The sequence below is a fragment of the Bactrocera oleae genome, chromosome 3, assembly GCF_042242935.1.
Source record: "Bactrocera oleae isolate idBacOlea1 chromosome 3, idBacOlea1, whole genome shotgun sequence".
NCBI classification, from domain to species: Eukaryota; Metazoa; Arthropoda; class Insecta; order Diptera; family Tephritidae; genus Bactrocera; species Bactrocera oleae.
Window position 1 is genome coordinate 88,904,507 of NC_091537.1, and position 12,690 is coordinate 88,917,196.

General features: G+C 36.3%; 3 protein-coding genes across 3 annotated transcripts; 1 reads left to right on the forward strand and 2 right to left on the reverse strand.

The window, feature by feature from the left end:
* Positions 1-1,350: 1,350 nt before the first annotated feature.
* On the reverse strand, positions 1,351-2,678 carry LOC106615328 (N-acetylneuraminate lyase). Its single transcript, XM_014231505.3, has 4 exons — positions 2,440-2,678; positions 2,307-2,383; positions 1,928-2,242; positions 1,351-1,864 (listed from the first exon to the last, which is right to left on the reverse strand). The coding sequence occupies exons 1-4, from the start codon at positions 2,508-2,510 to the stop codon at positions 1,446-1,448; spliced, it is 882 nt and encodes a 293-aa protein (XP_014086980.2). The 5' UTR covers positions 2,511-2,678; the 3' UTR covers positions 1,351-1,445.
* Positions 2,679-3,426: 748 nt separating this feature from the next.
* LOC106615344 (N-acetylneuraminate lyase B) lies at positions 3,427-4,715 on the reverse strand. Its single transcript, XM_014231530.3, has 4 exons — positions 4,524-4,715; positions 4,357-4,433; positions 3,977-4,291; positions 3,427-3,918 (listed from the first exon to the last, which is right to left on the reverse strand). Exons 1-4 carry the CDS (start codon positions 4,625-4,627, stop codon positions 3,494-3,496), a joined length of 921 nt encoding a protein of 306 aa, XP_014087005.2. The 5' UTR covers positions 4,628-4,715; the 3' UTR covers positions 3,427-3,493.
* A 131-nt stretch (positions 4,716-4,846) lies between these two features.
* On the forward strand, positions 4,847-7,054 carry LOC106615285 (N-acetylneuraminate lyase B). Its single transcript, XM_014231441.3, has 5 exons — positions 4,847-5,583; positions 5,692-5,894; positions 5,960-6,036; positions 6,107-6,421; positions 6,497-7,054. Exons 1-5 carry the CDS (start codon positions 5,581-5,583, stop codon positions 6,910-6,912), a joined length of 1,014 nt encoding a protein of 337 aa, XP_014086916.1. The 5' UTR covers positions 4,847-5,580; the 3' UTR covers positions 6,913-7,054.
* The last annotated feature ends 5,636 nt before the right edge of the window (positions 7,055-12,690 follow it).

Sequence of the window (12,690 nt, forward strand, 5' to 3'; positions counted from 1 at the left end):
AAATTTTTTTTTTTTAATATCTAGAGGCGACCCACTAACTTTTCAAGTAAGTTTCGAGTTAAAATTTTTATTAAAAAAAACTTTTTTGATAAGTGTTCTAGTAGCTGTGGAAAGTCTTCTTTCTTGCCAATTAAAAGTTATCAACTTAAAAAAAGTTCTTGTGGTCATTAATGGAGTTTTGAAACAAAGTCTTAATCGACATACTTTCCTTAAGCGTTTAAATAAATTTTTAAACCAAAAACCGTCAAATTCGGTAATTTTTACCGTTTAGAGTTTAAACCAAAAAAAAATTTTTTTTTGTCCAAAAAGTGGGCGCTGCCACACCCACTGTCTAATTTTGAACGCGGTTCCTATAAACTCATCTCTTACCATCCCAGAGATACAATTTAAAGTCTCTGGCGTGTATAGTTCTTGATTTATAGCGCTTTTAGTAGTTTTTTTTTTTTAACAGTACACTCTACTTCTCGAGCAAAAAACGGTATATTTTCAATGATTTTTTTGTCATATAAAAAAGTAAATATTTTATTCAAACTTTTTGTTATTCCAAAAATACATATTTTTCAAAGATTTTGTGAAATTTTCAAAGGAAAATATTCAAAACTTGACCATTACGACGTCATTTCCGGCAGTCCCTCGGAAAAAAGGTGCCTCCGCGTGGACAGCAGAAACTCTTGGAGGATCATCTGTAGTAAAAACAAAATACGTGTTTTGATGAAAACCATAAACTAGGTATTGGCGGAAGTAAATACAAAAAAAAAGTGAAAATTGTAGTTTTGGTAGACGATTTTACAAAAAAAAAAATTAAAATTTTGTTGAAAATTTCTCAACGTTTTTTGCTTTTTACATAGTTGTAATTGAACAAAAAAAAAAATCCTTCGTTCAAAACATTGTAAATTATAGCTCGAAGACCTGTGTAAAATCTCGTTAAGATCAGTTAAGTTGTTCGTGAGAAGACTTGACAACCGACTTTCGAACCACTTTTTGAGAAAAACGTGTTTAAAGTTATACAATAAGTGACTACATATAGCTGAATTTTCCCGAAATGTTGGTCGTGTTTGGCTTGTCAAAATTCGACTTTTGATCAGTTCAAAAACTGATTGGTTATTGTATGGAGTACTACATTCAGAAAAGATTTGATAGTGATCGGATCATTTGTCTCCGATTAATCACTCAAAGATAAACTGATCGAGCTGATTGAACTAGGCGCCTATAGTTTAGAACGTGGTAACTCAAAAATTATTTTAAAATTTAAGTACGGTATTTTTAGTATTTTTAAAGATATAGACTATCGAAATATGCAAAAAATAAAACTAAAATTTTTTTCGTCACTTGTGCCCCTAAACAGCCTTAATTACAGTGACAACCATAAATTATATTTTATTGTAATAATTGTAATCATAAAAAAATAATTGTAAACTAAAGAAATAATGGAAAAAGAACGAATCCTAGCGGAGTTTACGTGTGTGACCTGCCGAAAATATTGTTCCATTCTGTGGTTTCTTCATCTCTTCGTTAAACCATTGTTTCATGGCCTTAACCCAGCTACCTTTCTTTTGCCGAGTCATATGTTCTCGTATGGAACTATTTAAAAGTTTTTGTTCTCTCTTTGCTAAATTCATTTTGCCAGTTTTCATGTAATCGTAAATTTCACGCATCGTATCTGGTACCATATTGAATGCGGCCATGCAAAATGTTTTGAAACCGAGTAGCAGACCGCTGGATAGCATACGTGAATCGCTAAGTATGATCATACGATTTGGAGCCAAACATTTTGCAGCCATTGCTAGATCACTATGGGAATATTCGATGCCCGCAAAATTTGGTATGCTCTTTTCCGCAAGTTCACAAAACTCAGGCATGTCAACTAATTATATACAGTTAAAAATAATTTTGTTGCGTAAGAAATTTGGTCATGTGCTGCACTTACGAAACACATCCGTGTAGTGTGGCAAGTGATAGTAAATGAATGGATGCCGCCTACAATTCTTGGCGACGATCTTACAATAGCCCACCAATTGCTTAACATCGCTTGGCTTATAGAACAGTTCCGGTATGCAGACCACACCATTTATATTTAAACTACTAGCATGTCTTGCCAGATCCAGCACATCGGGCATTGGTGCGCCGCCAATTTGTATCAGCATTTTTAGTTCATACTTCTTACAAGCGACGCTCCAAGCTTCGGCATTCAATTGACGTTCGATTTTGCCCAAAATGGGACCCTCGCCGGTGATGCTATTGACTAACGTTAGTAGATTATCCCTTTAGACTTTGGTGGAGCCATAAATGTACATAGGTCGACTCACCTAAAACACCTACGGCTCCATTTCGTTGTAGCCACTCCGCATAGGTGTCAATGTGTCCTAAATTTAAGGTTTTATCTCTGGAAAATTGGTGTTAACGTTCAATGCAAATTTTACTGTTATCTACAGAGCTTACTCATTATTTTCAAAGCATGTGAATGCCGGTGCCAAGAAACCCTCGAAAGACTTCAATTCTGCGACGTCCATAACTGCTCTCTCAAAAACTTTCAGTTGTCGGAATTTCTCGTAACATTTTTTTTTACACGATTTTGATGTTCAGCAATGTCAGGTTTGTCAAAATTGACAGTTAAATTCAAGGCACCTTAAAACTGTTTCTTTCTTATGTTATCAAAGTGTGAATTGAAGGAGATAGAGGTTCGAATTCTTTACTGTGCCTTACAGTCTCTGAACTCGTAACAAATTCAAAGATGGTTCGTGAGACAGAAGTGCTTCCTTCTCGGATTTTTAGATCCGAATATGCAATATCTATTCCTCGAGTAAGCGCTTTGCAATTACGAAGTAGTTGCTTTGGTATTTGCCGCCAAGTCGCAGGAATAACAGTGTTCTGACGAAAATATGCCTTTATTATGCATATTTTTTCTGAGTTTGCAGCAACCTATATACATATGTACATATATTTTCAACAGTATTCGTATTTTATCTATATATTTTAAGTTTGACTATTTTTTTGAAACTTTTCGGTTCTACCTTCCAAATAATATTTTCACTTAACGCTGACCGCCTACTTGAAGCCGCTTCCTTAAGGACCCCTCCTTGATTGTGTGAGATCCCCTTGCAATCTATTACCTACCTATTTCAATATCTTTACAATTTCGTACAACGATTTAATCCAGTATAAATTGCTGAAATAATAGATCTTAGATGGTTAAACTCCTGGCGAAGTTTGGTAAGGTAGAACAGATGATTATGGTTTATTACATACAAGTATGTTCTACATGTCGAGTCACCCTGTAACACGAGCCACCACTTTGCATGACCATTCAATCCAACTCAGCTAACATCGCTTATTCTCCGACTTCGTCGAAACAGTCAGATCAGTTTACCATTCGACCTTGTCCCTATCTTTCCTTCAAATTGAGTTTCAAATAACCACTACAACATCAAGAATTATAATCAATATATTAATCTGAAAAACGCTAAAACATTAAACAAGAATATCTCTTCCATTATTATAATTCGTATATACCAAATTTTCTCGGTTTACCAACAAAAATACCACAACCGTCACTTGATGCCATTTTCTCATTGAACCACTTCTTCATATCCGAAATCCAACTAGACCTGCCCTTTGTTATACGATTTCTAATGAGTTGATTTAAATATTTTTGTTTAGTTTTAGCTGTCTTCAAATCCTTCCTCAACATTGCGTCATATATCTCTTTCATTAATGTCGGCTCCATGTTTGCCACCGTCATAATGGCCGCATCATAACCCATTAACATGCCACCGGCGAGCATTTTCGAATCGCCCATTAGTATAATACGATCTTCCGTCAAGCATTTGATGGCCGTCATCAATTCGGTTTGTTTACAAACCAAGCCCGCAAAAGTCGGTATGACACTTTCAGCGCTACTAAAGAACTCCTCGGGGTTGACTGAGTTTAAGAAGAAAATATTAAAAAAAAATAATCAATAGCGACTATTTTCACTTACATTTGACTTTCGTCAATTCCGGCAAGTGATAGTACAAGAAGAGGTGATTTGCGCATTTCTCCGCCACAATTTTACAGTAACCAACCAATTGCTCTATTTTGGTAGGAACATAAAATAGTTCCGCTATACAAACCACACCGTGTATGCACAAATCGTTGGCATGTCGCGCCAAGTCCAAAACGTCGGGCAATGGCGCACCGCCAATTTGCAACAACATCAATAACGAACACTTTTTACAAGCGCGACTCCAAGCTTCGGCATTCAATTTGCGTTCAATCAAACCCAAAACCGGACCCTCCCCAGTTGTGCTGTTGACTGAGGAAATGCGCGAAATGTTCGCGTAAAGTTTAGTAAATATTTTCGCAAAATCTCAACCCTACCTAGCACGCCTTTTACATGGTGATTCTTGAGCCATGCGGCATAATCTTCAATACAACTCAATTGTAATGTTTGATGTCTGGTGTTCAAATATTACCAAAAACAACATTTCTATTTTAATTTGTGAAATTTTTGTATATTTTTCGAGTTTCCTGAAACCCTTACTTACTCATCGGATTGAAAGCTTGTGAAAACAGATGCGAATATACCCTTAAAGTCCGACGGCACAGGTTTTTTTGCGGACACCGAGGCTCCGAAACGGGATTGGAGCATTTTTGCTGTGCGAGAAACTAACGAAGCGTTTTTGTTTTTTGACAATTACAATTTGCTTTTGCCAGAAAACAATTACAATGTTTTCAGAGCGTCTTTCGATTTTTCGAACCAAGTGTGGTGAAATTTTACACTTTAAATACGCTGGTGTTAAAAAGTGGTCGATCGTTGTTATTTGCGCGCCGACACATACATACTTATGTATTTCCGACATGAAACATTTTTCGAAATTTCCTTTAGCTTTCGCGGACAGTTCAAATTTTGGAAAATCCGATGATATTAAAAGCCAGACTGCGAAAGAGAGAAAAAATGCACTAAAAGAAATATTTAATTCACGATTATCCCTGCCAAGAATACATGTCACAGAACCAGGGGTAAAAATTCTGTTCGTATTATTGTAATTTTTGAAATCTTCCAAAAAGAATTTAATATTTGCTAATTGGCTCGAAAAGCGGAGAGTAGTCCGTCCGTGGGTAGTAAAGCAGCGCTGGACAACTCTTAACCTTGTTGTGCTTTTAGACATATGTGGTTGTTGTAGGGGACACATAATTCTATAATGGGGCTGTTTAGTGTTACCGAAGGGTCCTCGACCAAACACAACCGCACTTCACTATTGGCTTTTTGAGCCTTCCGCGGGACCAAGTATCCAAGTATTGGCATTTTTCTCTCTACTAAAAGTTCACTGAATGCCTTTTGTTTCCTTTGCGTTCAATTAGTTGTGTGGAATTGGATTCCTGTTGCTCTTTGGATATTGTTGTTGTTGACAGTCCTTGTTTTCGAAACTCTAGCGAGTTGACAGTCTATGGCTGGATATAAAGTGAAGAAGAAGTAGAAGTGTTTATGCGCATAGAAAAAACCATTCTGCTTGATTGAAATATGTCATAAGAATTTGTTGTAATCGAGTAAATGAAAATTTCTTATCGTTGCCTTCAAGAACTACATATGTAGAGCCGAATATGGTTTGTCATAACATTACAAAGATTCACAAAAGAAAACGTAAGACGTTCTAGTTTATTTATTTTTTTTTTTTCAATCTCCATTTTAATAACATCACGCTGGGTAACAAGAAAAGTCGGCCAATAGTTATACCATCAGATAAGGCGATGGAGCAATATATAGCGGCTCGGTATGAGGAAGAAGTACATGGACCCGCAAAGCGCGCGATCCGAACTCGAAACACTAAAGTGCAGCAAACGGAGAGTAAACGTGTAAAATTCTTCGATTTCAAAGGACTAATGGCGCCTGTATTCACTGCCTTCAAAAATAATGAGTAAACTTGAGCCTCAAAAGATGTTTTGACATATGCGAGTTAATATTTCATTCAATTTGTATTAGAGAACAATCATTGGAAATTCAGCATATTGACCGTTACGCAGAATGGCTGAAATTTAATCGTATTAGTGGTGTTTTAGGTACTTAAGTGAGTCCATATATATTCAACAATCATCTGATCAACACAATATTCCTTCCTTATATGAACAGTTAATGGCATGTCGGGTGAGGGTCCCGCCTTGGGTTTGTCGGAGCGCATGCGAAATGCCGAGGCTTGGTGGGAGGCCGCACAAAAATACGAATTGGTTATGTTTCTGCAAGTCGGCGGCGCACCATTGCCCGATGTACTAGTAATGGCTGATCATGCGCACGAATTGGGCGTACATGCGGTGCTTTGCCTACCCGAGCTCTTCTACAAGCCCACCACAGTCGAACAGCTGGTCAGTTATATGCGATTAGTGGCTAAACGTTGTGCCGCACTGCCTTTCTTCTACTATCATCTACCGCTGAGCACTGGGGTCTATCGTATGTAGTAGCGCAGTTACAACCATGCGAATTAATTAACATTTTCAACGTTTTCTTACGACATTTTTTTTGTAGTTAACATGCGTGATTTTTGCAAATTGGCCGAAGAGACCATACCGAATTTCTATGGTATACATTTTGCCAGCAATGATCTGGACGATGGCGAGGCGTGTTTGCGTGAAGGACGCGTAATTATATTGGGCAACAGTCGTTTGCTGGCCTGCGGTTTATTGGTGGGTTTCGAATCGGCTTTGATGACGGTCTTAAATATACGCCCCGACTTGGGTTGGGCCATTTGGAATGCGATGTTGAATAATAATTTGGAAACGGCACGTGACACGCAAATGCTTTTGAATAACAAGATTAGCTATTATATGGGACGCTCCAATGAGCATGGTTACATACAGGCGATGAAACAATGGTTCGATGATGAGGTGAGGCAGGGTAATGGTCCGGGCTTCTTTATCGGTTCTGCTAGAAAATTCTTCTAAACGTACTAGTTTGTGTTCATAGCTGACTGTGTTGATGTTTCAGCATTAATTTTAATACAAATATGTCAATTCATACTCGTCTGTACTTTTGAAGTGTGTTCGGTGGTTTATGAATTATATATGTACTTGATCGCTTATATAACTCATGTTTTATTGTGTACGTCTTTTAAAGTTCATTCTAGCTCTAGTTTGTATTTTTTTTAAACCCTTCCTAATATCAGGTTGATCAAACCAGTTGCGATTCTTTAGAAAATCTGACTGCTGTTATTGGATAGATATATAAACTTGTTTAGATTTTGCTTAGGTTTTGGAGCCGCCCATAAATGACAGGTAATTTTTATTACAAAGTGCGTCCTTTATTATATAAAGGGTGATCCATTTTAAGGTTCCCTACTTTTTTAAAGAAAAAAATACAGAAAGTTCAAATTTAATGAGGAATGTTTATTATCATTCGAAAGAACATTCTTTTGCATTTAGTTTTTGAAGATTATCTTTTTCAAATGTTGGCCGTAGCTACGTCTCAGTTGCTCCATTCGGTGAGTGCAATTTACAATGACTTGTTCGAGCATTTCGACTGGTAACTGGCGAATTACACGCGTGATGTTTTTGTTCCAAAGCCTGAATTGAAGCGGGACCATCCGCATAGACTTAGACTTCACATATCCCCACAGCAATAAGTCTAACGGTGTGATATCACACGATCTTGGTAGCCAACAGGGCCAAAACGTGAAATTACATATCTGCTCACCGGAGTGTTCTCTCAATAAATGTGATGTGTGGGAGGTGGCTCCGTCTTGTTAAAATCGAACGTCGCCAAACTCAAGGCTAAGATAATCCGATAAAGGCAGGTCCAAAAAAAAAACAAAATTTATTTATTAAAAATTGATACATATACATATTTTCTTTGAAAATTAGAAGTTGATCCGACAATTTGTTTCGAAAATATGAGCATATTTGCAAGAATTTTTTTTAACTCTTCCCAAAACTTTAAAATTATCCTCAAAACGCTGTTTCAGAGTCGGTGATTAAAATGTCGCCGAAACCGGTGGACCAATCGATATATTTGTCAGATAATCCTCCAAGAAATAAACATATTGTTAATTTCGATTTTTTAGCCACTCTGAAGTTTAGATTTTTTCACAAAAAAACTACTTTTTTTTGGGAAGCCGTTATTTGGTTAAAAATCAAAATTTTGACAAGTTCTCCGATCGTTACCTGTCTATTAGCTAATCTATTGTAATAATAATTTTTTGGTTTTTGAATTTGAGATAATTTTAAGCAGAAAAATCTTCCTCACCGCCTGGCACCTTTTTTTGTGCGTTTTCTGGAGATCGGCTCCGGGTTCAAGGCAATCCATAAATTTTCAAAATGAATGACCTATTCTTAAAGTACATGATATTCTCTAAATTTAGATTATCTCTTTGTTAAATAAAATGCCTCTACAAAACAAAAAAAAAATAAAAAATTATCACAAAAAAAAACGTGTATTCCGACTTGCAAGTCTGTGTAACCCCTTGACTCTAAGGAAGGCGGGGGGGCTTCTGCTTTTGGTAAAAACAGTATATGTGCGGATTAAGATTTAGGTTAGAATTGTGATAGGATTATAAAGGTAAACGTTTTTTGAAACTTTTCTAAAATGAAAAGCGGACGGCAAGAATTAACTAATAGGCGTGGTCAAGAATCTATTATGTTCCGTTCCCACGACAGTCGGGTCTACGTAACCGGAACGGACCCGGATTTATTCCGGCCAAGGACTGTCAACTCGGCAGAATTCGCTACAACAACAACATCTATTTATGTAATTTTCGACACCATGTCTGATAGTTTCCGGTAGTAAGCTTTCTTAATCGTAAATCTGCTCGCATAAGAAAGTCATGTGGCCTTAAATTTGATGTAAATGGTTGGTGAGATTGACTTATGAAGAAGAAATGTTCTAATTTTTTAAAATGATATCGCTCCTCTAATATTGAGAAGTAATAATCATAAAAGAAATGTCAAATATAGCTTATTTTTGCTTCTTGCTTGGGGTCATTATGTTTAATATTGCAAGCTCGTTAGGATATATTAATATATACATACTCTAAAAGAGGTTGGTACGAGTATCAAGTCGTATTTACGTATCTAAACCATATATGATATATTCTTTCAAATTAGATCGGGCTGTGAAGTTTTTAAGGATCCGATGAACTTATTAACTTATTTTAGTAACCTGATATGATATTCGTTTCGTGTCGCCTATTAAGAAAATAAAATAAAATTAGATGAAAATAGCTAACGGATCGCGCTCGTTCTATTTCGCCGCAAAACATATTTTGCTTTAAGAAAATTTGTAAACGGCAGGTAACAACAAACGCCAGGTGGTTGAAATTGCGCAACAACAACCAGTGTAATAAAAACATACAAACTTTTCTCTCTCATAGCATCTTCGCAATTCCCCGGCGAGTGTGTGGCGCTTGTTGTCTGTCAAAATCATTATCGTTACTTTTAAGGACACTTCGGCTATTGTGCTATATGTCTTGGCAACAACAGCAACAAAATAAACAAATGCCAAAATGAATGGGTTAAACACAACATGTCCGCAGTGAGAGAGCGCCTACATACGAAACTTGGGCGTAATAATGAGCATGTAATAACAGTACTATAAAGGTGAACACATGTGTGGATAGGAAAATAAAAATGAAACGAAAAGTAAATCAATGTCAAAGCGCGTAAACAAGTGGCGAAGTGTGGCGGCATATATAAAAATACCCACTTCAACATATGCTTACCATATGTATGCAACAACAAAAAATAAGGTATAATATTCAAAGTATAAATATCAAGGGAGTTGTAAAAATAAGTGCCTTCAGAGTTTGCAGCAGGAAATGTCTTTTCTCGTACATACAAGTAAAATTTGGAAAAAAAAAATATTTGTGAAATTTTGTGAAAACGTAATTCGTGGTTAACCGAATCGGTTTATTCTCCAGCAGCTGGCACTGATTTTCTTTACGAAACTAAGGTGATTTAGCCATTTATTTCTTTTTCATTTTCATTTTCGTTTACTATGAGTCTCAGATGGATTTTCTTGCTTAAATAAGCTTAAATCGTTGTTAAGGCTTCGTTCCCTATTCAGCCATAGCATTTAGTATGAAATGTTGTGATCCGTTCCCACGCCAGTCAGTTCGTAACCGAAATGGTTCTGGATTTTTATTCGGTCAACAAGTGGTTAATGTAGGGTTGCCTTCTTTACCCTAGATTAGGTAAGGCTGTCATTCGTGAGGCAACGAATTATCTCCCTCCTGTCCATTCTCGCAACTCGCTAAGTATGGATCAAAAAGCCCGCCGTATATCGATAAAGCGCCTTGAGCTCGCCACAAATTTATTGAGTCAATAATAAAATCAATTCCAACCAATTCGTCTGGTTCGTGAAAGGTATGACAACCGAGTTGCGTCAACCTTAGTCTGTGGAAAGCTGGATCGTGAAGGAAAAATGTGTAGATGTTTTTACTTCATCCGCTTCCATGAAACTTTTACAAGTTGCGTCCTTTAAAATCTACACCATCATCGCGTGAGTGATGGTAGAACAGTGTGTAGTTAGAGCATCTTTTCTTGCTATGAGCAAGTAATTCAATAGAAATACTTCGCAATCCCACATGTGCTTGCTTCTGATCAACGCCAGCTGAGCTCGCGCGAGGTCCATAGATCTAACGTCACAACGCAAGAGGATGGGAACACCGGCTCGTTCTTCTACTAATTGAATTCAGGTAAGGATGCCATTTGCAAACTGATCGGCTCAACAGTTTCCAGCAATTTCGCTGTGAGTAGGCATCCAGACAAGTCAATTACGGAAGTAACTGGATGCTACTGCTAATGAGGTCATGCACTCTGCTATCGTAGTGAATGCTCATTCCCTGAAAGAAGCTGCTTTTCGGACATCTCTACAGCAACCTTCACGGGTGCTATACGAGTATGTAGAATGGCATTAAGTACCATCATTGCTGTTGTACGCAGCGCACCACTAGTGCTTATGCGAGGCGCTGGTTGAACCTGTTGTACAGCGCCAAATAAAACTGAATTGTATCATCTAGAAATATTCAGTTGGTTTTGAGGTTTATGTGATGGACTATCCACCCAAATTGATTTCCGCTTAAGAGGTTTAATTAACCGCCCGATGTTGGTTTTCTTGTTTTTGCTTTTGTTGTAGGTCCAAAAAAATTACTTATAGTATATTTTGGGGAATAATGTGACAAAATATTGTAAGAATCCGACTGTCTTGGGACCGGTAAAGATGTTTCTCATTGAGTTTGGGTCTAGCTCTTTAAGTAAGGGTACGTTTGGAAATACTTATAGGAGGCTAAATTGAGATTTTCTCTTTGCTTTTAACAACTAGTATCTAAAACACTTTAAACTTTGCAGATATCTAATAATTCCTATTCATATGTTTCTTTGATCGATGTTAATCTGATCGCTTGCATGGAATTGGTTCTTTCTGTAGATTGACAGGAAAAATATATTAAAAAATAGTTATCGTTTGCAAAAAATAGTAAGTGAATAGTAGGTTTCATTGTTTCCGGGTCATCAAGTTTAGATTGCGATCTGTCCTTGCTTCAGGTACTCCAAAGAACTTGAATTTTATATCTAGACATACAAAGCTCTACACACTTCCCTCGCTGATGTTTATTTTTGTTTATTCTTTTTTAAATGGTTGCTTTGATGCTCTCGCAAATAAGCTTTTCGCACCACACCCAGTTTTTTCTGCATTGTTGTTGTTATGCTCTATATGTGCTTAAATTTTTGCCAATTATATACAAATATAGATTACATAGTACATATGTACATACATCTGCCTACAAGCACCAGCTCTTATTCCAATTCACCTTCTGTTATTATTATTGTTGATCTCACACGATTGATCGTCTTTTCCAGCGTTGGCCGCTTTGTTATTGTTTTTACTGTTCCAATTCTTTTGTTGATATTTTCAAAACTATATTGTTAGTTTTATTTTGCTACTTTTTCGCATTCTGCACACTTATTTTCCGTTCTAACAAAACTAATGGAGCGAATGAGTTTGGATAAATATTTATATAAATTTATATATTTATATATATATATATATATATATATATAGATATACAGACATATATAGGTGTGTTTATGTTTTGAAATATTTGGTACAGTTATGTCTCTTTTTTGATTAAAATAATTTGTTATTTTAACAAAAAAAATTTTCATAATTTTTTTACAATCTTAACTGCATTGGAAAGATAACTCGCAACGCACTTATCTAATTTTTTTTTATGCTGTTTCCGACATTTTAAACTCTTTTTAATGGTAATCTAATGTTATGATACCGTGTAGTTTCCAAATGCTAGTCAAAGTTCATTTGTCTCTCTGAAGTCAGTGCTTTTGAAGCAAATGAGGTGACATTGCTAGATCGCTATTTGACCTTGCTAGATACCACTATATTATTAGTGGTATACTGTAAGATCAGGCTTAAGAGGAGCATAACATACTTAGATGTTCTTATATGTTATTTGCGAAATTTTTCAAGTTTGTCGTTTACTAATATCAAGTTGACAGAGTAAGAGAAACCTACGTTGACAACGTCTAGTTATTTTAACTTTACGCTATAGTCTTCACTGAGTCATTCTAAAGCCACTCAAAATGTCAAAACCATCTTAGCATACTCAATAAGAGAATGCATAAGCGTAGCTCATCTTTTAAGGGGTTATGTCCAGTTGAAAGTCAGAAAAAACACGTGTTGTTTTGTGAATTTGTTTTGAAGAGACATTTTATTTA

Coding starts and splice junctions, on each gene's coding strand:
- LOC106615344 (XM_014231530.3), bottom strand. CDS start 4,627: ATGCTCCAATCCCGTTTCGGAGCCTCGGTGTCCGCAAAAAAACCTGTG. Junction 4,292..4,356: donor CCATGTAAAAGGCGTGCTAG/GTAGGGTTGAGA, acceptor GCATTTCCTCAG/TCAACAGCACAACTGGGGAG. Junction 3,919..3,976: donor GGAATTGACGAAAGTCAAAT/GTAAGTGAAAAT, acceptor TCTTAAACTCAG/TCAACCCCGAGGAGTTCTTT.
- LOC106615285 (XM_014231441.3), top strand. Junction 5,895..5,959: donor ACTGCCTTCAAAAATAATGA/GTAAACTTGAGC, acceptor AATTTGTATTAG/AGAACAATCATTGGAAATTC. Junction 6,422..6,496: donor GCTGAGCACTGGGGTCTATC/GTATGTAGTAGC, acceptor TTTTTTTTGTAG/TTAACATGCGTGATTTTTGC.
- LOC106615328 (XM_014231505.3), bottom strand. CDS start 2,510: ATGGACGTCGCAGAATTGAAGTCTTTCGAGGGTTTCTTGGCACCGGCA. Junction 2,384..2,439: donor ACATGCTTTGAAAATAATGA/GTAAGCTCTGTA, acceptor CCAATTTTCCAG/AGATAAAACCTTAAATTTAG. Junction 1,865..1,927: donor ACACTACACGGATGTGTTTC/GTAAGTGCAGCA, acceptor GTATATAATTAG/TTGACATGCCTGAGTTTTGT.